Source organism: Erinaceus europaeus, chromosome 4, assembly GCF_950295315.1.
Source record: "Erinaceus europaeus chromosome 4, mEriEur2.1, whole genome shotgun sequence".
In the NCBI taxonomy this organism is placed as follows: Eukaryota; Metazoa; Chordata; class Mammalia; order Eulipotyphla; family Erinaceidae; genus Erinaceus; species Erinaceus europaeus.
This window is the reverse complement of record NC_080165.1, coordinates 73,209,058-73,234,591: the sequence shown is the minus strand read 5'-3', so window position 1 is coordinate 73,234,591 and position 25,534 is coordinate 73,209,058. Positions and strand designations below refer to the sequence as shown.

The 25,534-nt window shown below is 38.0% G+C and overlaps 1 protein-coding gene across 15 annotated transcripts in view; it reads left to right on the top strand.

Annotated features, from left to right (window-relative positions):
- RIMS1 (regulating synaptic membrane exocytosis 1) overlaps positions 1–25,534 on the top strand; it is a 557,900-nt gene that overhangs the window by 289,113 nt on the left and 243,253 nt on the right. For all 15 annotated transcript variants that reach the window (XM_060189926.1, XM_060189936.1, XM_060189927.1 and 12 more), the window contains exons 4-5: positions 10,694–11,037; positions 16,124–16,986. In XM_060189926.1, the coding sequence (XP_060045909.1) occupies positions 10,694–11,037; positions 16,124–16,986 (1,207 nt within the window). The remainder of the gene's footprint in view (positions 1–10,693; positions 11,038–16,123; positions 16,987–25,534) is intronic.

The following is a 25,534-nucleotide window of genomic DNA, read 5'->3' as shown; positions in this document are numbered from 1 at the left end:
ATGGATACGTGTGCACATACGCTCTCTCTCACAGAAACTGGTATATGTCTAGGTTATGGGACTTTGTTAGAAAGTGAACTACCTGAGATGAAATTAGAGTGTACTATAAAAGGAAAGGTCTCACCCGAGTAATGAAGCTGAAGGGTTGTCACTCCACACGTGAAGTCTCTGGATACACTCTGAGGTGAAGCATGTTGAGATGGCAATCGTTACTTTGGTTAGGTTGTGATCGGCGGATGCAATATTATTTGGTATGGAATGGGAGAAGCATACGGGAAAGTGAGCCCTATCCAAGGGTGCCAGGACTGGGGGAAGTAGGGGCTCTATAGTGAAGATGTGAGGTTCCTGCTGTCTTAGGGTTCAAAAAGACAATCAATAGTTAATATTACCCACACATTATTTGTTAATTGGGTTAACTTTGAAAAGTCCCTTTGTTATGGTTTGCTGTACAGTACCCAGTATCTTGTATATAGCTGTGCTATTGGAAGCTTCTAATCTACTTGGTCTAGGCTTTTGAGAGAGTCCGCATATCAAATACGTAGCCTATCTATTAAAAAGATTCAGTTTGTCTTTTGAGAACCTTTGAGACATACAATTGATTTCCCCCTCTCATATTAATTAACTACTGATTTATATGACTACATTTTGCTAGGAGTGTACATAAACACCATTCCCATCACCAAAGGACCGTGACCCATCCCTCCCGCCCATTCCCACCCCCCACTGGCCCAGGAAGCTACATGTCTACTCCTCACCACTGGGTTTTTACTTTGGTGCCCTACTTACAATTTGATCAGGTCCTGCTTTTAGTTTCCCTTTCAAATCTTCTAAGTCAGCTTCTGTTGATGAGTGGGATCATCCCATACTCATCTTTAACTTTCTGACTTAGTCCACTTAACATAATTCCTTCTAGCTCTGTCCAAGATGGGTCAGAGAAGGTGAGTTCATTGTTCTTGATAGCTGCATAGTATTCCATTGTGTATATATACCACAGCTTTCTCAGCCATTCATCTGTTGTTGGGCACCTGGGTTGCTTCCAGGTTTTAGCTATTATGAATTGTGCTGCTATGAACATAGGAGTACACACCTCTTTTTGGTTGGGTGTTATGGAGTCCTTGGGGTATAACCCCAGGAGAGGAATTATTGGGTCATATGGAAGGTCCATGTCTAGCCTTCTGAGGGTTTTCCAGACTGCTCTCCACAGAGGCTGTACCAATTTACATTCCCACCAGCAATGTAAAAGGGTTCCTCTGTCCCCACATCCTCTCCAGCATTTGTTGCTGCTGTCCTTTTTGATGTATGCCATTCTTACAGGAGTGAGGTGGTATCTTAGTGTTGTCTTAATTTGCATTTCTCTGACAATCAGTGACCTAGAGCAGTTTTTCATATGTTTGTTAGCCTTTTGGATCTCCTCTGTGGTGAGTGTTTTGTTCATTTCCTCTGCCCATTTTTGGATGGGGTCATTTGCTTTTTTGTGGCTAAGTTTGCTGAGCTCTTTATATATTTTGGTGATTAGTTTCTTGTCTGATGTCTGGCATGTAAAGATCTTCTCCCATTCTGTGAGGGGTCTCTCTGTTTGTTTAATAGTTTCTTTGGATGTGCAGAAGCTTTTCAATTTGATGTAGTCCCATTGGTTTGTTTCTGCTTTGGTCTTCCTTGCAATTGGGTTTGATTCATCGAAGATATCCTTGAGGTGTAGATGGGAAAGTGTTTTACCAATGTTTTCCTCTAAGTATTTGATTGTTTCTGGTCTGACATCTAGGTCTTTGATCCATTTGGAGTTGATTTTTGTTTCTGGTGAGATAAAGTAGTTCAATTTCATTCTTCTGCATGTTTCAACCCAGTTTTCCCAGCACCATTTATTGAAGAGAGCCTCCTTCTTCCATTTAATCCTTTGGGCCCCCTTATCAAAGATTAGATGCCCATAGGTGTTGGGATTTACTTCTGGGCTTTCAATTCTGTTCCACTGGTCTGTGTGCCTATTTTTGTTCCAGTACCATGCTGTTTTGATGATGATGGCTTTATAATATAGTTTAAGGTCTGGGAGTGTGATGCCTCCATTTCTGTTTCTTTTCCTCAAGATGGTTTTGGCAATTCTAGGTGTTTTCAGGTTCCAGATAAATGATTGTAGTGTTTGTTCTATTCTCTTAAAGAAGCTTGGTGGAACTTTGATGGGTATTGCATTAAATTTGTATATGGCTCTGGGGAGAATGTTCATTTTGATGATATTTATTCTTCCAATCCATGAGCATGGGATATCTTTCCATTTCTTGGTATCAGTTTCTATCTCCTTGAGTAGCGACTCATAGTTTTCAGCATACAAGTCTTTCACTTCTTTGGTCAACTTTATTCCTAGGTATTTGATTGATTTTGCTGAAACAGTGAATGGGAGTGATTTCTGGATGTCTTCTTCTTCAGATTTAGTGTTTGCATAAAGAAATGCCACTGATTTTTGTACATTGATTTTGTAGCCTGATACCTTGCTATATTGCCTAACAACTTCCAGTAATTTTCTACTGGATTCTTTAGGTCTTTCTATGTATACTATCATATCATCTGCAAATAGTGAGAGCTTGACTTCTTCCCTTCCAATCTGTATCCCTTTGATTTCTTTCTCTTGCCTGATTGCTATGGCAAGAACTTCCAATACTATGTTGAAGAGTAACGGTGACAGTGGGCAGCCCTGTCTAGTCCCTGATCTGAGGGGGAATGCTTTCAGCTTCTCTCCATTGAGTATGATGTTGGCTGTAGGTTTGCTATATATAGACTCCACTATCTTGAGGAATTTCCCATCTATTCCCATTTTTTGTAGAGTTTTGAGCATGAATGGGTGTTGGATTTTGTCAAAGGCTTTCTCTGCATCTATTGAGATAATCATGTGGTTTTTGGCTTTGCTTTTATTGATGTGATGAATGACATTGATTGATTTACGGATGTTGAACCAGCCTTGCATTCCTGGAATGAATCCCACTTGGTCATGATGAACAATCTTTTTGATGTGTTGCTGTATCCGGTTGGCCAAGATCTTGTTTAATATTTTGGCATCTATGTTCATCAGAGATATTGGTCTGTAGTTTTCCTTTTTTGTTCTGTCCCTATCAGCTTTTGGTATCAGGGTGATGTTGGCTTCATAAAAGGTGGAAGGGAGTATTCCTGTTTCTTCAATCTTATGGAATAGCTTAAGAAGTATGGGTATTAACTGTTTCCTGAAAGTTTTGTAGAATTCGTTTGTGAAGCCATCAGGTCCAGGACTTTTGTTGTTGGGGAGATTCTTAATAACGGTTTCAATTTCTTTGTCTGTGATTGGTGCATTTAGATTTTGTAGTTCTTCTTGGTTCAGTTTTGGAAGTGCATAGGTTTCTAGGAATTGTTCCATTTCTTCCAGATTCTCTAGCTTGGTGGCATATAGTTCTTTATAGAAGTTTCGCAGAATTCTCTGGATTTCTGTGGTGTCAGTTGTGATATCTCCTGTATCGTTGACAATTCTATTAATTTGAGTCTTCTCTCTTTTTTGTTTGGTGAGTCTGGCTAGGGGTTTGTCAATTTTGTTTAATCTTTCAAAGAACCAACATTTGGCTTCATTGATCTTTTGTATGGTTCTTTTATTTTCGATGTTGTTTATTTCTGCTCTAACTTTAGTGATTTCTGTCCTTCTGGTTGCTTTAGGGTTCCTTTGTTCCTCTTCCTCTAAGTCCTTGAGGTGTGTAGTAAGTTCGTTCATTTGGGCTTCTTCTTGGTGTTTAATATGTGATTGTATAGCTATAAGTTTCCCTCTCAGTACTGCTTTAGCTGTGTCCCAAATATTTTGATAGGTTGTGTCTTCATTTTCATTAGTTTCCAGGAACATTTGAATTTCCTGTTTGAGTGAGTGTCTGACCCAGTGGTTCTTAAGGAGCGTGTTGTTTAGTTTCCAAATTCTATGTCTTTTAATAATTTTCCGTTTGTTGTTAAAAGTTAGTTTTACTCCACTGTGGTCTGAGAAGATACTTGGGATGATTTCAATGCTCTTGAATTTATTGATGCTGTCTTTGTGGCCTAACATGTGGTCTATCCTTGAGTATGTGTTATGTGGATTTGAAAAGAAGGTGTATTCCAGTTTTTTGGGGTGGAGGAGTCTGAAAATGTCCAAGAGGTCTAGTCTGTCAATCTCTTCATTCAATTCTCTTATATCTTTATTGGTTCTCTTCTTTGTTGATCTGTCTAAGTGTGAGAGTGGGGTATTGAAGTCTCCCACTATTATTGTATTACTATTGATGTATTTTTGAAATTGTTTCAATAGGTGTTTAATGTATTTAGATGGTCCCTCGTTGGGTGCATAGATGTTAATAATTGTTAAGTCTTCTTGGCTGATTGATCCTCTTATCATTATGTAATGTCCTTGCCTATCTTTTATTACTTTATTTAATTTAAAATCTATCGTGTCTGAGATGAGAATGGCTGTTCCTGCCCTTTTTTGTGGACCGTTAGCCTGTATGATAGTTTTCCATCCTTTCACTTTAAGTCTGTGTTTATCTTGTTGTGACAGATGTGATTCTTGCAAGCAGCATATGGTTGGGTTATGTTTTCTGATCCATCCCCCCACCCTGTGCCTTTTGATGGGTGAGTTTAAGCCATTGACATTTATTGATATTATGGATTTAATGTATTGTAGTGCCATTGTTCTAAGAAACAATTTGTTTGCTCTGATATATTACAAGTATTATAGTGATGTTCTTGTTTATAAGAGGTCTTTTAATACCTCTTTCAGGGCCGGCTTGGTGATAGTTGCCTCCTTTAACTGTTGTTTGTCTAAGAAGGTTTTGATCCCTCCATCTAGCTTGAATGAAAGTCTAGCAGGATATATAATCCTTGGTTGAAATCCTTTTTCATTCAGGGCTCGATAGATATCTTGCCACTCCCTTCTGGCTTTTAGAGTTTGAGTTGAAAAATCTGCAGAAAGTCTTATGGGTTTTCCCCTGTATGTGACTTTTTGTTTCTCTCTTGCAGCCTTTAGGATCCTTTCTTTATCCTTACTTCTTCTCATTGTGACTATGATGTGTCTTGGTGTTTTCAGGTCTGGGTTGATTCTGTTTGGTACTCTCTGGGCCTCTTGCACCTTGATATCCTTTCTGTTATTCAGGTCTGGGAAATTTTCTTGTATTATTTCCTCTAGGATGTTTGCTTCCCCTTCCTCTCTTTCTTCCTCTGGCAGGCCAATTATACGAATGTTACTTCTTTTGAGATCATCCCATATGTCTCTGTTGTTGTTTTCAGTGTCTCTCAATCTCTTTTTAAGCTCTTTCACCTCTTTCTTAGTTTTCTCTAACTCATCCTCTGTCTGACTAATTCTGTTTTCTGCTTCTGTTAGTCTGCTTTCCCTTGCCTCAGCTTCTTTCTTCATTACAGCTATTTCAGCTTTCAGTTCTCTAATTGTCTCAAGATAATCAGTATTTTCCTTGGGGGTCTCAACTGTTGTTTCCCTAATACTGCCATTTCTTTCCTCCAATGTTGTTTTCATTTCTGTGATTAATAAGTTTATTATTGCTTGCATACTTTTCTTATCTATGGTTACTTCTGACTGATTTGTGGTTTCTTCTGGGCTCTTGTCTTCATTCATTGGGGTAGCAGTTTTATTTGTTTTTAATCTACCCATTTTTTTTTTAATTTATGTGTTTCTCTCTTTTTTTTTTTTTTTTTAATGTTCTGTTGTTTCTCAGTTGTTGTGTTTTGAGCACAAGTAACACTGTACTAAATACCTTTATGACAATTGCACTCACCAACCTCCGGAATAACCGTAGCAACTGAAGTAAGTATTGAAGGAGTTTAATCGTTACCAGTTAGCCAAACAATTTCTCCAGTCCGTGAAAAAATAGTAACCAAATCCCAGTGAAGAAAGAGAAAAGGAAGAGAGGATAGCAAGAATAGACAGTTATGCAAATCTACTATCCAGTGTATATTCTAAGGGTAACAAGAGTGTAAAGGGAACTAGAGCAGAGATACACACATAGAGAGTCCACTCTGGGTCAGATTTCTTCCCCAAAGTAATTCAGAAATTCAGAAAGGCAAAGAAGAAAGAAGTGTATGACAAGATTAAAAAAAAAAAAAAAAAAAAAAAAAAAAAGAAAAAAAAAGAGAGAGATTGAGAGAGATAAGAGAGAGAAAAGGGAGAAGATAGGAAGAAGAGTTGTAATTAAAGAGCAGTGCGAGGAACTTCCCAAATGTGTATCAGTGAATTAAAAAAAAAAAAAAAAAAAAAAGGAAAAAGGAAAAAAAAAAAAAAAAAACAAAAACCCTGTTTGGTGGTATGGGGTATCCTGCTAGTAGCTGGTCCCAGGCACTGCTTATGGGGGGAGGGGGGGCGGCGGGAAGGATGTATGCTTGAAAATTAAAAGGAAGAAAAAAGAATTTTTTCCCCTACTCTAATTCTTAACCCAAATTAAGTTATAGAAACATCCTTGGTATGACCGTTATGGCCCCTTATTGGATGGCCTGCTAAAGGCAGAAAATCCTATTGTTTACACGAGATGTGTCCGGAGCTCAAAGGCTAACCGCTTCTGCTTCTCCGGGCGCCATCTTCCGGGAAACCCCGCCCTCCAGACTTTTTTAAAGGATTTCTCAAAAATGAACACTAGCTCCAAGTCCTTTGATCCAATGAGAGCTATACTCAAGAAGTCTTTGGATCCACCCTCAGGGTCGCGGTGGACCCTGGCAACTCCCAAGAGGCAGCCCCCGAGCTAAAGTGCTCTCTCCGGGTCCTCTGCCCGCCGCGCTCTGCAACCGGCGGAGGAGCCGCCTTCCCGGGCGGGCGGAGGACAATGCCCGGCGCACTTGCCTTGCCTGGCGCCGCCTGGGAATTCTGGAGCCCCGCTAGTCCGTGTCACCTTTGCTCTAATTGTTAACCCAAATTAAACTGTAATAACTTCTTTGGTGCCCTCCCCCTTATTGACTGGCCTGCTAAAGGCAGAAAATCCTACCTTTGCCGGCGATGCTATCAGAGCACTCGCTGTTAAGCGACTTCTCAGGCCGTCGCCATCTTACCTCCCTCTGGTGGGCCCCGGATTCATTATTCTTAATAGCTGAGTAGTATTCTATTGTATTCCACTATATATATATATATATATATATATATATATATATATATATATATACCACATCTTTCTCAGCAATTCATCTGTTGTTGGGCCCCTGGGTAGTGCTCTCACACATACATACATACACACATACATACATACATACATACATACATACATATATAATTAATGTAGAAGAGCTATTTATTACTATGGGGAATTATATCTCCTTTGCAGTGTTGTGGAGCAACTCTCTGCTTGGACCTGGAATATGAGCTTCATAAGCACCACTAATCAATAGCTGCACATTTTTATAGTATGATGAAAGGGAAAAAGAGAGAAAAAAAGAGGAAGAAAGAAAGAAAGAGAAATAAGGAAAGAGAAAGAAAGAAAGAGGGGGGAGGGAGGGAGGAAGGAAGGAATGAATGAACAAAGGGCTGAAGGGCAAACACAGGGTGAAACTTGGACTGCGGATGGGGTCCTGAACCCAAGAAAAGACTCTGGGGAAGGTTCTGAAAAGGGAGGGTTGGGCAGGGGTGTTGGGGTTCCTAGCTTGGCTGTGAGAGTATCTTGCAGATACCCATCATTATGTGGAGCTGGAAAATGGTGCCCAACCATTAACCCCACCACTACCACCCCCAATAAAATAAAATAAAAAGAAAATCTGGTGCATTAGATATGCACTATCTCTCTGACACTCATTGTGATTTCTTAAGGGTTTATTCTACTATTTCTTTTTAGAATAAATGAATAACCTGATTAAATAATAGATAAGTAACTGTGTTGTGAGCCTGTTGCACTAGTACTTAAAAATAGGCAGGAAACCAGGTGGTGGCTCAGCTGGTAAAGTGTACAAATTTACCTTGCACAAGGACCCAAGTTCCTGCCACCTGTTCCCACCTATGTAAGGAAAGGTTTATATATATATGTTAGTTTCTTTTTTCTTTTTTTTAAATATTTACTTTGCTCAGGGTTTGCAGTAAGTCTTATAATTTTTGTCATGATGTCACTGATTAGTGTCTTCATGAATTCTGTGACAAATTCTCTAGATTGGATAATTTTAACCATCTATATTTATTTTTTACAGTTTTGGAGACTGAAAGTCCAAAGTAAAAAAGTGTTCATAGATTTAGTGCTTGGTAAAAGTTCTCTTTCTGGTTTATAGATGGCTATCTTCTCACTATATCCTCTTATATTCAGGAGAGAGGGGAAAGAGAGAGAGAGGCCTAGTCTAATATATTAATCCCATCATTGCAGCCTTACCCTAATGAGCACCTCTAAACCTAATTACTTCTAGCTGACCCCCACCTCCAAATAAATCATATTGCAGATTAAGGATTCAGAATATGAAAAGGGGGCACACAAACATTTAATCAATTATTTTCTTGAATTGTTAATATATGTATATATTATCAGTGATTTAGAGATTATAAAATAACAAGGTGATAGTGGCATGCCCACACACTATCACTTATATCCATTATCTTTTAGTCCTAGAATTTTCAGGTCGATCATTTTATACAGTTTATTTTTCTATTTGCATTATCTATTTTGTTGTCTAGTTTAGGAATATATAATAGACACAGTATAATTCAATTTAGAGTCCACAATTGATTCTTTATATTTTGTTTTCAATAAGACAACCCAGTGAATTTTATTAAAATTTAAAATGTAGCAGGTCACTTCTCTGCTCAAAAACTTCCAGTTGTTTATACCTCATTGCTGTGACCCAAAAAAGACCTATTCATTATGACTGCTGGTGTTCAACTAAACCCATTTCATACTACTTGAAACTTATCCTAACAATTTGTCTATAGCTTATTTTTATTTTAAAATGTTATTAAAAATCCTTTTTGAGGGGTTAATGATTTCCAGTACGGTTGTTGACATATGGGTACAATTTTTCACCTCCCTGTGTATAGATGTCTGTAAAACACTCTCACTCCCAACTTAAATCCTTTCCTAACATCATGCACCAGGATCCTCCCATACTGATTCTCTTTTTTTATCTCCCTTTAGTTTTTCTTTCAGTTTGTTTTATATCTATAGTTATAATTTTCCTCTTACTCTTTTGAATATTTCCAGTAGTAGAGTTTCTTCTTTTTGAAAATAAAGCAATGCTTCTCCTACTATTCATCTTTCCTTAGTGTGTCTAGAATTTACTCATCCTTATGAGATGTTATTGAAGAATTATTGACCAAATTAGTATTTGGGAAAACAAGGACCTAAAGTTTGATAGTCAGCCTTTTATAAGGCTTTGTTTCTAACTTATAAGGAAAATCTGAAATGCATTCAGAGGAATACAGGAGGCAGTGGATGAAAATTAGACCACAAAGAAGCAGATATACTAATCATATTTGAAGAGAACATTGATGATGCTACAATACAGAAGATACAGATGTCTTACCTCTGTATCTTCTAGGTGTTGTAATTGTTATTGTTGTTCATTATTTCTTTTACCATCATTTCCCCATTATTATAGCCATCTGAAATGCCATTTAAAAGCCAGCAGATATATAAGTATATTTAAAGTAGTGATACATCTTATATATCAGTGGGTATGTTTCCAAATGACTGATGGAAAATAGCTCTCCTAATAGAAACTATTAAGAGTAATCACACAGGAATAACTCTACCTCAGATTTATTGCTTTAGTAAATAGGAGCATGGAAAGTTATATTTATTGCATAACATAAACTTTAATATTTATATCACATGATAACATTTCTTACAATAGTAACTTTTATTACTAATAAACTAAAGAACATATACAGATTGACCCTTTTTGTCTGACTGTTATAGTTTGTCCCACATGGATATCTTTCAATAACATTACAAAGGAATTCTTTTTTTTTTTTGGGAAGACAAATTGCCACTAAATCTTTTGATTTTATGATGAAGTTTATGTACATTAACAGTAATTCCTTACAGTATTTTCTAAGTAATCTACTTCCCTGCCTAAAACATATTTGCTAACATATATTTTATTTATTTTTATTGCTTTCAAATTATAAAATTTTAACAGTCACACACCCACACAAGACTCACTACATACATCACCAAGTTCCAGTGTCATTACACCCAAGAGAGCTCTGCCTTTCTCATTTCTCTTCCTGATATCCTTTGATAAACACTATAATTTCTGTAGAGTCTAAGAGTTAGTTTGATTAATTTTTGCCCAGCTTGTTTGTTTAGGCTATTTTTGATGTCACATGAATAAAACCATGCAGTGGTTGTTTTTCACTTCCTTACTTAACTTAGCATAATCACCCTGAGTCTATTCATTTTGTCTTAGAAGTCATAATATGACTAACAGATAATTTAAATGAAACTTCAGAGTCAGTCAAATGGTATGCAAGGTATGCAGTGGATACATGGTAAAAGAAAACTAGGAAATGCAAAATGTAAAATCTGGTTATCAAGAGGCACTATCATTTCTGATGGATTTCATTCCAGGCTATTCACATGTTAACTGTAGCTTAGCTGTAGCAAGGATACTTTTCACAAGAAACTTGCATGGATAATTATGAAGGTTACAGCCATTTTTTCTTTGCTTGTTTCTTAAAATCTATTTTAATGTAAATAAGATAAATCATTTCCAGACAGCATAGAAAAATTTATCTTGTTCTCTTTTCTTCAAATAGGTTATGTGGGTATGCAATTTATGTCGAAAGCAACAAGAAATATTAACCAAATCTGGGGCTTGGTTCTTTGGAAGTGGCCCTCAGCAACCAAGTCAGGATGGAACCTTAAGTGACACAGCTACAGGTGCTGGTTCTGAGGTACCTAGAGAAAAGAAAGCACGGCTGCAAGAGCGATCACGGTCTCAGACACCTTTAAGCACTGCGGCTGCCTTGGTCCAGGACACAACTCCTCCCCGCGGCACAAAAGCAGACAAGAGTAAGGGTGCTGAAGCCTCACAGCAAGCTATGGGGCCCGACCAGAAGCAAGCTTCATCCAGGTCTAGAAGTGAGCCTCCGAGAGAGAGGTAATAGTTCATTAACCCTGCATGTAAAAGGCAAAGTTTGATACTGAGTACAACCCCATTATCAAAAATTTGCTTTTAAGAGGAAAATTTAGATGTAGTACTTCTCAGGCCCCACATGGAAGGAACCAACAGACCTAAGGTGCTTTGGAATGCATCATTCCTTAAGTGACCCATATTGAGATATTTTCCTATATTGTCACTCAAAGATATAAACAAGCCACCTAAGTCGTTGGACTATTGACTTCCAAATCTCAACTAAAAAAAAAAAAAAATTCCTGAAGTGTTTACTTTCTTACAGAATTAATGCTTTAGTTCAAAGTGTACTTTGAATATATAGGGAGAATATAATGAGGGAACCCAATGCACTGAAGGTTGCCTGGGTTTATCAGCAAAGCCTTTTTTAAAAAAATATTTATTTCCTTTTGTTGCCCTTGTCGTTTTATTGTTACAATTATTATTGTTGTTGTTGTTGATTTCATTGTTGTTGGATAGGACAGAGAGAAACAGAGAGAGGAGGGGAAGACAGAAAGATACCTGCAGACCTGCTTTACCGCTTGTGAAGTGACTCCCCTGCAGGTGGGGAGCCTGGGCCTCAAACAAGGATCCTTCCACCAGTTCTTATGCTTAGCTGCCACCTGTGCTTAACCCGCTGAGCTACAGCCAGACTCCCTAGCAAAGCTTTTTTTGAGGTTATTTATGGGGAGCTCTAAAGAATGACTAGCGAGGCCAGGTGGTGGCGCACCTGGTTGAGCACACTTTACAATGTGCAAGGACCTGAGTTTGAGCCCCTGGTCCCAACCTGCAGTGGGAAAGCTTTGCAAGTGGTGAAACAGTGTTACAGGTGTCTCTCTGTTCCTTTCCCTTTCTATCACCCCATTCCCACTCAATTTCTAGTGGTCTCTATCCAATAATAAATAAAGATAATAAAAAATGCTTATAAATAAAAGAGTGACTAGGGATTCACCAGGTGAAAGGTGGGACAGACACTTAAGTGCATGGCCTAAAGGACTTGTGAGAGCATAAAGCATACCCCTGACTCAAAAGTCACCAATAAGGTGTCAGGGACCAAGAAACACTTTGTCCAGTTTACAAGCTATGAATTTTGTCTTAGGAATAATAGAAAGTTACTGATGAATTTTAAAAATGAACTGATATGAACAGGTAGTTTACTTATGACCATACAAGTGGATATTCACTGAGAGAATAATAACAAGGAAGACATAGCCCTCTTCTTTATGAGACTGATATAGTTTAGAGGAGCTAACTGTTCCCAGGACTAGGCTTGACTATTTTTAAAATTTATTTATTTGCTTTTGTTACCCTTGTTATTTTTATTGTTGTACTTATTATTGCTGTTGTCATTGTTGGATAGGACAGAAATGGAGAGAGGAGGGGAAGACAGAGAGGGGGAGAGAAAGATAGACACCTGCAGACCTGCTTCACTGCTTGTGGGGAGCCTGCAGGTGGGGAGTCGGGGGCTCCAACTGGGATCCTTATGCAGGTCCTTGAGCTTTGTGCCACGTGCACTTAACCCGCTGTGCTACCGCCCACTTCCAGCTTCACTATTTTTATTTGTGTAAACTTTATTTATCCCAATGAATGTGAGAATAGGCTTCAGGGGAGAATTTTTGCCTCACCTTTTAAAAAAAGTGTATGCATTGTGACAGGAATTATATAAGACCATATTTTCAAAAGTTGGCACATTCAATGAATGAAGCTATTATTAAAGTCAGTAACCAGTGTGCATTTACTGTAAGCCAACATTGTGTCAGGAGCCATATGTGAAGAGTATGGTTCTCTTTTTCACTTATTTATAGAAGACACTACACAATATACCAAGGAAGGCAAACACCAGGGCCATTAACTGTACTGGAAGACTGATTTGATAACTACTAAAGAAATACATATGGATAATTGATATGAGCGACATGAGTTAGCCAGGAACAAACTTAAAAAAAAAATCATTATCTTTATTTGATAGAGACAGCCAGAAATTGAGAGGAAGGGGGAGACAAAGAGGGAGAGAGACGCACTGCTTCACCACTTGTAAAGCCTTCCCCCTGCAGGTGGGGACCAGGGGCTTGAATCCCAGTCCTTGTATATTGTAATAAGTGCATATAACCAGGTGCACCACCACCTGGCCCCAGTTAGCCAGGAATTATAAGGCTGGTAGACAAGTAGGAAAGGGCATCATAGTGAGAATCAGTATATCCAAACTGTGTGGAGAAAAGATAGACTCTGTAGTGAAGGAATAAATGATAGCATTTGATGACAAATTTTCAGTTGAGACAAAAAAAAATCAATAAGATGCTGTTTGTGATTGTTTAGAACTAATATCTTTAATTCAGACATAGTTTGAAGCTGTAAAGCTTTGAAGAAAAATATGAATTTTGTTTTTGACATATGGAGAAAACTACAAACATTTTTATAAAATAAGGACTGAGATGTTTATTTTGACCTTTTATATAAAATTTGAATACTGACAAGGACAAATGCTCTTATCTGATAATATTTTAATTATATAAAGAATAACACAATTAAGCCACTGGACATATAGGTGATGGACAAGCTAGACAGGTGGATGTAAGTTTTAGGCAACTTCCCAAGAACCAAAAGACTATAAGAATGGAAGTCTAGTTTTAAATCATTCTAATTCTTGGCTATATTTTATACATTCATCAGGATTTAGAGTTGAGTAAAAGTATTGTCAGTGAAACAAACAAACAAACAAAAAACTCAGTGAAACTGGTTACTTCTAATTTTCAGAGCACTCTATTCTTTCATAAATTTTCTTTGGGGGGGGGGACTAGGTTATAATGCACTTGGTAAAGTAGACATGATACAATGCTCAGGAACAAACAGTGAAGTAATGCTTCAGGTGTTTCTCTTTCTTCCTCTCTACTACCCACATCTATCTTGATTTGTTTCAATTCAATAAATAAAATACTAAAACATTCTTTTGGAGATGGTAGCTCCTTTAATCCTCACCTGAACTAAGTAGGGTAGAAATTATTTATCATCAGTCACAAAACATAAACTGACTCAATATAAACGTGTATGAGCAATTAAGTTCTTGAACCACTAAATGTTTGAAGTACAATAATCACAGATCTATGAAATCTGTATTTGATAAAAACAAAACTACGTTCATTTTAGACCTCTACATTTTCACACTTTTTTATTTTTTATTTTATTTTATTTATTTTATTTAAGGAGACATTATTTGTCCTGGAGTTCCGCTTCCTCAGAGACCCACCCTACTAGGGAAAGAGAGAGGCAGACTGGGAGTATGGATTGACATTTTCACACTTTTAAAGTGGACATTATAATGACACCCTTTGATGAAAAATCTCTTTTACTTTGTAGGATCAGTGTGATTAGAATGCCTAAAAGTACATTTTGTGATGATCTATTTTGCTTTATTATGCTGTTTAAACCCCCTTTAGCTTTCTTTCATTCATTTTTTTTGTTGCCCTTGTTGTTGTGCTTATTGTGTTGTTTTTGTTGTCATAGCTATTATTGTTGTTGGATAGGGCGGAGAGAAATTGAGAGGAGGGGAAGACAGAGAGGAGGAGAGGAAGATACACACCTGCTTCACTACTTGTGAAGCGACCCCCTGCAGGTGGGGATCTAGGGGCTCTAACCAATACCCTTTCACTGGTCCCTGAACTTTGCACCATGTGCACTTACTTCTTTAAGCTTTCTTTCTGCCATCATCAGCCCCTTTTCAAATTGACACAAGAACATATCTTAGAAACTACTACTTTGGAAATCCACAAAATAATTTGTTGTACTTTTTCATACCTTTCTCCCCCCCCCCCCCCCATTTTTGTTCATGACTTGTGCTTCTGGACTTTCAGTCAAATGATGCTCCCTCTGGAAAGTGCTCTCTGGACCTTAGAAGTAAATAAGGGCCTTAGGTTGTCTCCATTTTAATTGGCCAATAGATCACCTAATGTCTGAATACTTAGTCAAGGCACCTACAATTTTGTAACTTCTGGTATACAAAAAATACTGAAAGTTAACAAAATCAGGTGAAGCATTACATGTCTGAAAGGAGGCAGATGAATGAAACATCTGTAAGAGTGGAAAACTGACAGACTTTTCTTCTTTTATCTTTGCTACTACCTTCAACAGGATAGAAAGTAAAGGACATGAAACTTCACAAAAAAAAAAAAAAGTTCTGAAATGAGGGAAGGAAAGTGGAGTAAAAACGAGTATTTAAAAAAATTAGATGATTAGTTAGAAGAAAATGACAAGGCTTCAACTGCTCAGGCACACATTATTAGATTGAGACAGTGAGGGAGACACATCACAACATCAAAGCTTCCCCCAGTGTGGTACTACTCTCCTATTTGGTGTACCAGGTTAGAACCTAAGTTACTTGCATGGCAACGTTGGTGCTCTCCCAGCTGTGCTATCTCACCGGTCCCCAAACTTCACTTTTTATCTAACACATCACTTGAAAACGTTTTCGTGTGTACAAAATGTTGAATATTCTTTTTTGTTTTCCTCAGAGTTGCTAGATTTGGCTTCAAAAAATGGAATACTGTCTTTACATATCTTTTAAAAAGTTTCATTTGTAACCAAAGTGTCCAGTAAGCACCGCCAAAAAATTTTATGAACACACATTTAGTTTTGGGTTATTATATATGTTGTAGTTTTTATCTGATGTTAATATGAATCAAATTATTTTAATTGAAAATGTGCTTTGGTTCACATGTGGGAATTAGCATAGCATTTGTTCATTTATTGAATCAATGTACTGAAGTGTTTTATTAAACTAATTCATTTATAATAATTTTAAATCTGAAAATACTTCAAAGTCCCTAAGTATATATTATCTCCACTATAGAGTCTTACTTGGAAAGCTAAAACTATACACAGGTCTAACGGTTCTGTGTTGACTTGCTCCTTAATTACGCAAAGAATCATAATTCTCTTCTTCGAATCACTGTAATTTGATTATAATAAATAGTCATGCTTGTCCTTATTGGTAGTAATCCGTGACTTGAATCTGTATGCTAAAAATGTCTGGTCTCCACTCGAAGCTTCAGTGCTCTCCTTGACTTTCTCTGCCTCATAGGAAGAAAACTCCAGGGCTTTCGGAACAGAATGGCAAGGCAGCCGTGAAGAGCGAGAGGAAACGAGTGCCCAAGTCTGCAGCTCAGCCGGGGGAGGGGGCGCTGGAAGAACGCGAGAGGAAAGAAAGGCGGGAAAGCAGAAGGCTGGAGAAAGGGCGGTCCCAGGACTTGCCAGACAAACGCGAAGATGGCAAAACCATGCTGGATGAGGAGAAGCAAAGGAAAGAGGAGGAATACCAGACCAGGTACCGCAGCGACCCGAACCTGGCGCGGTATCCGGTGAAGCCGCCTCCGGAGGAGCAGCAGATGCGCATGCAAGCCCGAGTGTCCCGCGCGAGGCACGAGAGGCGCCACAGCGACGTGGCGCTCCCGCGCACCGAGGCGGGCGCCGCGCAGCCAGAGAGCAAGGCGGCCAAGCGGGCGCCCGCTGCACCCAGGGCCTCGCCGCCGGAGTCGCCCCGGGCCTACTCGGCCGAGAGGACTGCGGATGTCAGGGCTGCGGGCACCAAGCAGTTAACGAACCACAGCCCGCCGCCGGAGCCTAGGCACGGGCCGGTGCCCGTAGAAATCCCGGAGCCCAAAGCCCAGGAGCCTCTCAGGAAGCAGAGCCGCCTGGACCCCAGCTCGGCCGTGCTCCTCCGAAAGGCCAAGCGCGAGAAGGTGGAGACTATGCTGCGCAACGACTCGCTGAGCTCCGACCAGTCCGAGTCGGTGCGGCCGTCTCCGCCCAAGCCTCACCGGTCCAAGAGGGGCGGCAAGAAGAGGCAGATGTCGGTGAGCAGCTCGGAGGAGGAGGGCGTGTCCACGCCGGAGTACACGAGCTGCGAGGACGTGGAGCTGGAGAGCGAGAGCGTCAGCGAGAAAGGTGAAGGGGCGGGGCTGGCGCGCGGAAGGCTTGCTCGCAGGTGCGGGGTCTAGAAGCTCGGCTCGCCTTGCCCATGTTGGCCGAAGTTAGCGTGACTGAGTATATTACGGGTTGGCTAAGACAGTATTGCGTGATGATCTATTGGATAGGTGGACGGATAGTTTGTTTTTTAAAATTTTTTATCTGGGTGAACTGAATGTCAGTTAAGTTGACTTTGTAATCCTTTAGCAAATAGGGGTGTGCGTGTGCGTGTGTCACGTTATGTGTGCGTGTGTCACCTTGAATTTTCACAGAGCTCTCTGTCAGTTATAGCTCAATAAAAGTTGGGAGAGGGGCAGGGAGGAACTGAAGCTTAAGGGTGCTCAGAGTCTAGCGTTACTGAATAGGCTTTGTTGTGTGCTTTTTTATTGTGGGAATTGGAAACAACCACACATCCCAAATGTGGAGTTCAAATCAGATGTCGAGAGTTTTTAATGAGTCCAGTTCTTTTTTTTTAAATTCTGGAAAATTCAGTATGCAGCTTTGTGTTTAAAAGTTATTATGGGGGGGTGGCATTTGAACTTATTTGGGGAAAAAAGTAACTTTTTTCCTCTTGAAAACCCAAATGTCTGGTAAAGGGATATATAGGTTCTTCAACTATCTTCAGTGGGATAGTCCAGTCCTGTTGGTAGCATATTTTAAGTCTCAAATGAGTTTCACATTTTGTAGTTTCAAAGATTATATTGATATGTATTGTATTTTAATAGTTATGTTAGAGTACAAATTCATTTTATCTATTGCATTCTAAAATAACTGAAACATTGCATAAAGCAGGGTGACTTTTTTCCTGCGTTGTACTATATAATAGTTACAAGTAGTTGTCAAAATTAAATTATAATTAAAAAACTTCAGATCCCCAGGTTCACTACCCACATTTCAAGCACTTAGGAGCCATCTTCACTGAAAATTCTTCTAGGGCAATTAGTTCAATTTGATATAAAAGTTATTTTTTGTTTAAAAAATTCTCATCCTACAACTAACTGTTCACAAAGAATTAAGTTGGCTGGGAGTCGGGCGGTAGCGCAGCGGGTTAAGCGCAGGTGGCGCAAAATGCAAAAGAATCCCGGTTCGAGCCCCTGGCTCCCCACCTGCAGGGGAGTCGCTTCACAGGAGGTGAAGTAGGTCTGCAGGTGTCTATCTTTCTCTCCCCCTCTCTGTCTTCCCCTCCTTTCTCCATTTCTCTCTGTCCTATCCAACATCGACGACAACAATAATAACTACAACAGTAAAACAACTAGGGCAACAAAAGGGAATAAATAAATAAATATTTTTAAAAAAAAGAATTGAGTTGGCCACAGACCTAGATTTGATGGTAGTGATCATCAACCTATAATAGTGTTGGGGTTCCAGTATATTTAAAATCAGATTATATTTTTGGGATAGCTACTTCTGCTTTTGGGTTTAAAATGTTAAATTTTACTTTATATTTTAAGTAATTTACATTTTGTAAAAACTTTACTTTCTCACCTCTGTCTCCAACCAAACAACAAGTATGTGCTTCCCAGTGCATCGTCTCTTTTTCTCTGTATATGTTATATATGCTACATGATTCATATGTCCATACAAATCTAATCTAATATTGTATTTGGGAAGTATTAAGAAAGTTCATTGCCCAGGTGGGGGAGACAGCATAATGGTTATGCAAACAGACTCTCATTCCTGAGGCTAAGTCCCAAGTTCAATCCCCTGCACCACCATAAGCCAGAGCTGAGCAGTGCTCTGGTGTTTCTGTGTGTGTCTCTCTTTCTCTGCATCTTTCTCAAAAATAAAATAATAAAAAAAGTTTATTGCCATTAGTTCTATGGTTCAACAAACAATATTCAATATATATATATATATACCATTAGTTTCACTTTTCAGCTTATATTGTGATGAATTATGTTTGATTTACAAATCAGGATACACACACATACGTTATGGTCTCTTTAGAAAAAAGTTGGTGAGTGAGCCCATGTAGCCTTTCTTTCTTTTTCTCCAGTGAACAGGTATATTCTGTCCAGAAGTAATAAAAGATGTTACTTGTAAATGCTTAACTGGCAGAGTGAGGGGATAGCTTATTTGTTAGGACTTGTACATCTCATGCTTATGGTTTGATCCCAGCCACAATATGTAACAGAGTGTTGCTCTGTCTTTTCTCTCTCATGTGAAGGCCTTTTCTTTCTTTTTCATGACATTAAAACAAATCATCTTGGACAATAAAGGAATGGGTTTAATTCATGTGGAGATAATTCTAGATATATGTGTTATCCAACTTTTTTAAGAAAGTCATCTATACTAGCCTGTATTGAATATATGTTGTATGCACCACAGTGGGTATGGAATCAAACAGAATTGAATGCCAAAAATACTTACTACAAGCACAGTTATGGGAAAAAACATGACTTATGGCATAGATGTAATTGGAATGGACAGAGTTGATGTAATGTGACTAGCTTATTGCCTCTGCATGCTTTCTCCTTTCTGGGGAGTTTTCATTCTGGATTTTTCATAATTATTTGGAATATACTTATCTGAGGTTGAGATAATATCTGTCTGTTTGACCCACAGGGCCATGACCTGTGACATTATCTGCTACAAACAATCTTATTTCTCTTAATATTTAATATCATTCACAATAAATGTCTTGAATATGCTCCAAAGTTGTCCTATTCTAATATTTTAAATATTGCTACATTTAGAATATTAATGCATTTGTCTTAAAATTTGATGCTGGTATTATCAAAAAAATATAAAGTAGGTAAAAATTCTAAGTTAGAACATTAACTGCCAAGAACACAGTTCTTGGGACTGGGAGATCACAGAGAGATTAATGTAGCAGTTATATGTGGGACGTCCCAGAACTGATCCTCTGCAACTGGGTGTTTTTTGACCAGAGCTGAGTGATGTTCTAGTTAAACAGAAACACTGTAAAAACAAAACAAAACAAAACAAAACGTCAAAACAAAATATTGTGCCTATTAATGTAATATAGACTTTACTACTAGAATTAGAAAATTCTCCATCTGCTTGAAGAAATCATGTTAAATGAGATCATTCAGGAGAAGGATAGTTACAAGTTAGTATCACTTATAGCTGGAACTTAAGACACCAGAAAAAGGAAGACAAAACAAAGGGTAAAACTTGAACTAGGTTTGGTCTGTTGCAACAAAGCCATGAACCTTCTGTGAGGATGTGTGGAAGAGTGTAGGATTGTACGGAGGTATGTGTGGAAAGCGAGGAGAAGGAACCTGGGTGGTCATTGGGCATGCAGTCCACTATGCTGAAGGAAGACCTACCTTGGTGGTAAGAATGATCTACAGATACCTATGATGGAAAGATAAAACAAACAGACAAACAAAAACTGTCTTGTAAATAATTTCTTCCTACTGAAACAATAAAGTAGAAATTCCTGTGTCTGTAATATCTATTCATATCTTCTTCCTTTTTTTTTTTTTTCCAAACCCACCATTACCTACTAAGGATTATTGTGGGAAACGAAGATGTTAGTTTTCAGTGTCCTGTGACTTTACACAAGCTGTTTAAACTCCATAACTCTTTGAGGTTCTCTTATTTGTATCGGTACAATACAAATTGGTGTTGGTAAAAAAAAACTACTGACTTCATATGGTTGCTAGTGGTTTGCATGAGATAGTGCATGCAAGTAGGGCACCAAAATATTAACATAATTCTTGTCTTGAGTTTGGTTATGGCATCTATAACATACATACCTAATATCACAAATGTGCAGTAATTTTTCTCTCTCACACACTATTTTTAAGAAACACAAAAGAATCATATTTTTCATCTTATGGATTACAGTGAGGTGAGAAAGGGAAGAACATATTGGGAGGAGATTTATTTTTAATGTCACAGTGTGCAATGAACCAGAAGTTTTGCATATGTATGATGCTGAGTGGCATCCGCAGCACAGCTTTTTAAAAAAAAATTTTATTTATTTATTATTGGATAGAAACATAGAGAGATTAAGATGAGAGAGGGAGGTAGAGGGAAAGAGAAAGGCACCTACAGCACTGCTTCACCACTCATGAAGCTTCCCCTTATAGGTGTGAACTATGGGCTTGAACATGGAGCATTGTGCATTGTAATATGTGTACTTAAGCAGGTGAGCCACCACCTGGCCCCCCATTGTGCATTGTAATGTGTGCACTGAACCAAGTGTGCCACTGCCTGGCCCCCACAGCACAGATTTTTACTCTTCCTTTTTTTTTTTTAGAGTGCTGGAGGTAGATATATAACTAGTTTTAAAGTTTTTAAGACGTAAAAGTCCCAATAATAAATCTTAAGTAGAAATATATAAGAAATAGAACTGTGCTTTTAAAACCAAAAGGATATAAAGTGACAAGTTCAAGCAGTGTTGCACTTAGCTGAGTGTACATATTACCAAATGCAGGGACCCTGATTCAAGGTTTCAGTCTCCATTGGCAGGTAGGAAATATCAAGAGTGGTGAAGCAGTGCTGCAGTGTTTTCTTCTTTTGTATGTCTCCTCCCATCTCAGTTTCTCTTTGTTCTATCAAATAATAAATATTTTAATGATATAAAGTGAGATAAGTCTCTAATAGGCTTTAAGCACAGAATATTATATTAGTATTAGAAACCAGTGAATAATATCCCAAATAAAGTAGTCAGCATACAGAGGCAATTTAAGATTGAAAATGCTTCTCACTAGACAAACTAAGAAAATACATATTCAAAAAGATAAAATAGGAGTTGAAATAGATAATGTGGGTGAAAGGAACATGAGAAATTAATTATTGTTATTATTATTTTGCCTCCAGGGTTATTGCTGGGGCTCAGTGCATACACTACAAATCTACTGCTCCTGGAGGCCATTTTTTTCCTTTTTCTTTTTTTGTTGCTCTTGTTTATCATTGTTGTTAGTGTTATTGTTGTTACTGCTGTCATTGTTAGGACAGAATAAAATGGAGAGAGGAAGGGAAGACAGAGAGGGGGAGAGAAAGACACCTGCAGACCTGCTTCACCATTGGTGAAGCGACGTCCCTGAAGGTGGTGAATTGGGGGATCGAATTGGGATCCTTAAGCCAGTCCATGTGCTTTGCGCCACGTGTGCTTAACCCACTGCGTTTAATTTTTCCAGTATCACTACTGCCAGGCCCCCAAACTTAATTATTTTAACTATATCACGTGACCTTGTTTATTTTAATTGTCATCACGTTCCTGCATTAATTCAGTATCTATTAAAATAGGGAGACAGAATATTGCTGTGTAACGCCTTCTTTACTAAGTTGCTAAGAACCAATTTTAGTGTTTTATGGACCTTTCATAACTGCTACCCCCCCACACACACACATTTTATTGGAAGGTTAATGATTTACAACACAATTCTACACATGGGCTCCATTTCCCATCATGGGTATCTGCAAAATACTTTCGTTCCCAGTCTAACATCCCAGCCTGCCCTCCAAATATCCTTCTTCTATTCCTTCCCCAGAGTTCCTTGCTTTAGTGGAATATCTCACTCCAGTCCAAGTTTCAGACTATTTTCTCTCTTTCTAAGTCTGTCTCTTTAGTTTCCCCTAAGTGTGTGGTCAACTGGCATTCCTCCCTCTCTCCCTGACTCACCCCACCCAACATTTTTTTGTTCAGGTTCTAACCAAAGTGAGGCAAAGATTGGGATTCTGATCTAGTATTTGGCCTTTGATGTTTGTCCTTGGTTCACCATTATTTTCACAATGTTCTGTGCATTTTGTCCTCACTTTTCCAATGCCTTTGCTTCTTTTGTTGCTGCTGTTTGTGTTCCCAATTCTAATCTACCACTGATGAACACATTTAGAGTTGCAGTGTGTGTGTGTGTGTGTGTGTGTGTGTGTGTGTGTGTGTGTGTAGGACTACTTCCAATAATTCTTATAATCCAGAATTAATGGTGGTGAAATCTTTTAGTTTCTGTATGTTATATCTCTGTACTTGAAGGATAATTTGACAGGATAGAATGTTCTTTCTCTTTTAGTACTGTGAGTATGTCATTCAATTTTCTTCTTGGTTCTAGTGTTTATGGTGAAAAAATCCGGAGATTGCCTGATAATTCTTCCATTGTATGTCAATTTTTTTTTCCTAGTGGCCTGGCCTCCCATTAATTTTTCTATATCTTCACTTTTGGATAGTTTTACATTGATGTGTCATGGTGTGGACCATTTTGAGTTAAATTTTCTGGGTGTTTTTCTAGCTTCCTCTATCTTTATATTTTCAGAATTTCTCAGATGTGGAATTTTTCCAGTATCACTTCTTTTAATATGATCTCTGTTCCTCTGTTTTCTTCATCCTCAGGTGTTCCAATAATTATTAGTTTTTTTCTTGTAAAGTTTTCTGTTTCATAAGAATTGCTTCATTATGACTCCAACAGCCTTACACTCAGAGAGAGAGAGTGGTGATTTTATCTTCTAGCTATTCTGTTATCTTCTAGCTATTCTGATATCTTCTGCTATTCTGTTCTCTAGCTGAATTACTGTATTTAGTAGGCCTTTTTTTGTAAGTCCTAACTCCATCTAGAACATCCTTCAGTTTATGTATCTCCATTTGAAGTTTTCTTTGTGAATTTTGTAGCCCTTTGGTGCAATTATCTCTGAGATCCAGAACTTGTGTTTGTATGTTATGTTGAAGTCTTTTTTTTTTTTAAGATCTTATTTATTTATTTATGAGAAAGATAGGAAAAGAGAGAGAAAGAAGTAGATATCACTTTGGTATATTTGCTGCCAGGGATTGAACCCAGGACCTCATGCTTGAAAGTCCAGTGCTTTGACTTATCTACTGCACTATCTCATGGATAACTTATGCTGAAGTCTTGAATTGTCTTTATAATAAGACTTCTGAATTCAAACTCAAGACATTTTTTCCAAATCCTTTTGTCCTTCTGTTTTGCTTAAGTGTGGGATCTGCTACTCAGCCACTAGGTGGCACTCTTTCTATATGTGTCATTTAGGGGGAAAGGGAGAGGGTAGCATCTCTCCTATTCACTTGCATGGGTTTAGGCAGTGAATTTTATTGCTTTGTATCAGACTTTAGCCTGGTCTCCGGAAGCCCACTTCTGAGTGTAGGCCACAGCTTCAGCTTCAGACCAGTGCCCTGCTCTTCTTGCCTTCTAGGACTGATCCTGTGAATTCTACCCTGTGACTCAAAATGGTCCTGGTTGTCTGGTGTCAGCTCCTAACTTAAACTGTCTTTGTAAAATTTACCTATTCTCACATGTCACAAAGTACATCCAGCTGTGGCTCCTTGGTGTTCTTAAAGCCCTGTGGTTGTAATGTTGTCATATTCTGGTTGATTTTTCACTACTTTATCTGGTTGTTTCTGAGGGTAATTTTTCAGGACCTGTTACTCTATGGCCAATTCCCCTGGAAACCATAGTTACTATTTTATCTGTGAAAACTTCAAAATGATGATGGTCTGCCTCTCTTTTGCTTTTCATGCATTAATATTCCATTGAGTTCCTACCTGCAAGACACCTACTAGGCTTTATATATTGATGGACTATAACATTTTCCTGTCTTTCTTTTATAGTTCTTTCAGAAAAAAACACACCTAATTTCTCTTGTTCTTTTTCCGTTTATGTATCTTAATCTAACTTTATGTTCACTTCCCGTAGACTGATCACATTTTATAGGCTTCTTTCTCCACTTCTTAAATATCAACTAAATGTATTCTCCATTCTCTTTTTAATTTTCCGTCTTAATATACACAAAGTGAAGAAGTGATGGAGGACCAACAGTTGAATATGAGGATATTTAGCATCAATGCCTAACTGTTTTACCCTACCTAGTTCTCTTTAATGATACACAAGACAGATCTGAGAATATATATAAAATAGAGGAGAGTTAGATACTATATTGTATTGCTGAAGAAAAGATAAGTTTAGCTCTCTTTTCAATAGATAAAGAAAGGCAATATTTAGGGTGTTAGGGTACTTCAGTTTTAAATGCCTTAGAGTAAGTCTGATAACTAATTTTTCTTTTCTTTTAATAGTACATGAAGATGGGTATTGGCTGTTTTAGTCAGCTATGCAACTTAAACTTGGAAAGAGATTGAGAAGACACAAATAACTCTTGTTCTGTGTGTGTGTGTAGTGTGTTCTTAGCTAGCACACTAATACATGATTTCTAATACTCTGCCTTTAAATACTTGAAGTTCATTGTGGTGAGGCTGAAACTCAGAGTTACAATTTCAGCTAAATATGTAAATATCTGGATTATCTTGATTTTAAGATAGAAGTTATGAGTAAAATAAGTTCCATAAAAAGAAATGAAATCAATCTGTAAATATAACTATATATAATAATATTTCTCTAAAATTAATCTATAGCTAAATATTAGTCATATAGTTACCTCTAAGAGATCCCTATTTTTGCATCTTGAAAAGCTAAATATTATCAACTACATTTTCAGAACTAATCATATAAATTTTACATGTGATACATAGTATATAGTTTTAATATAGAGTGCTTTTAAATAAACCTAAGTGAAGGTCATTTTAAGGGGGAAAGACTTATGCTTCAAGGTC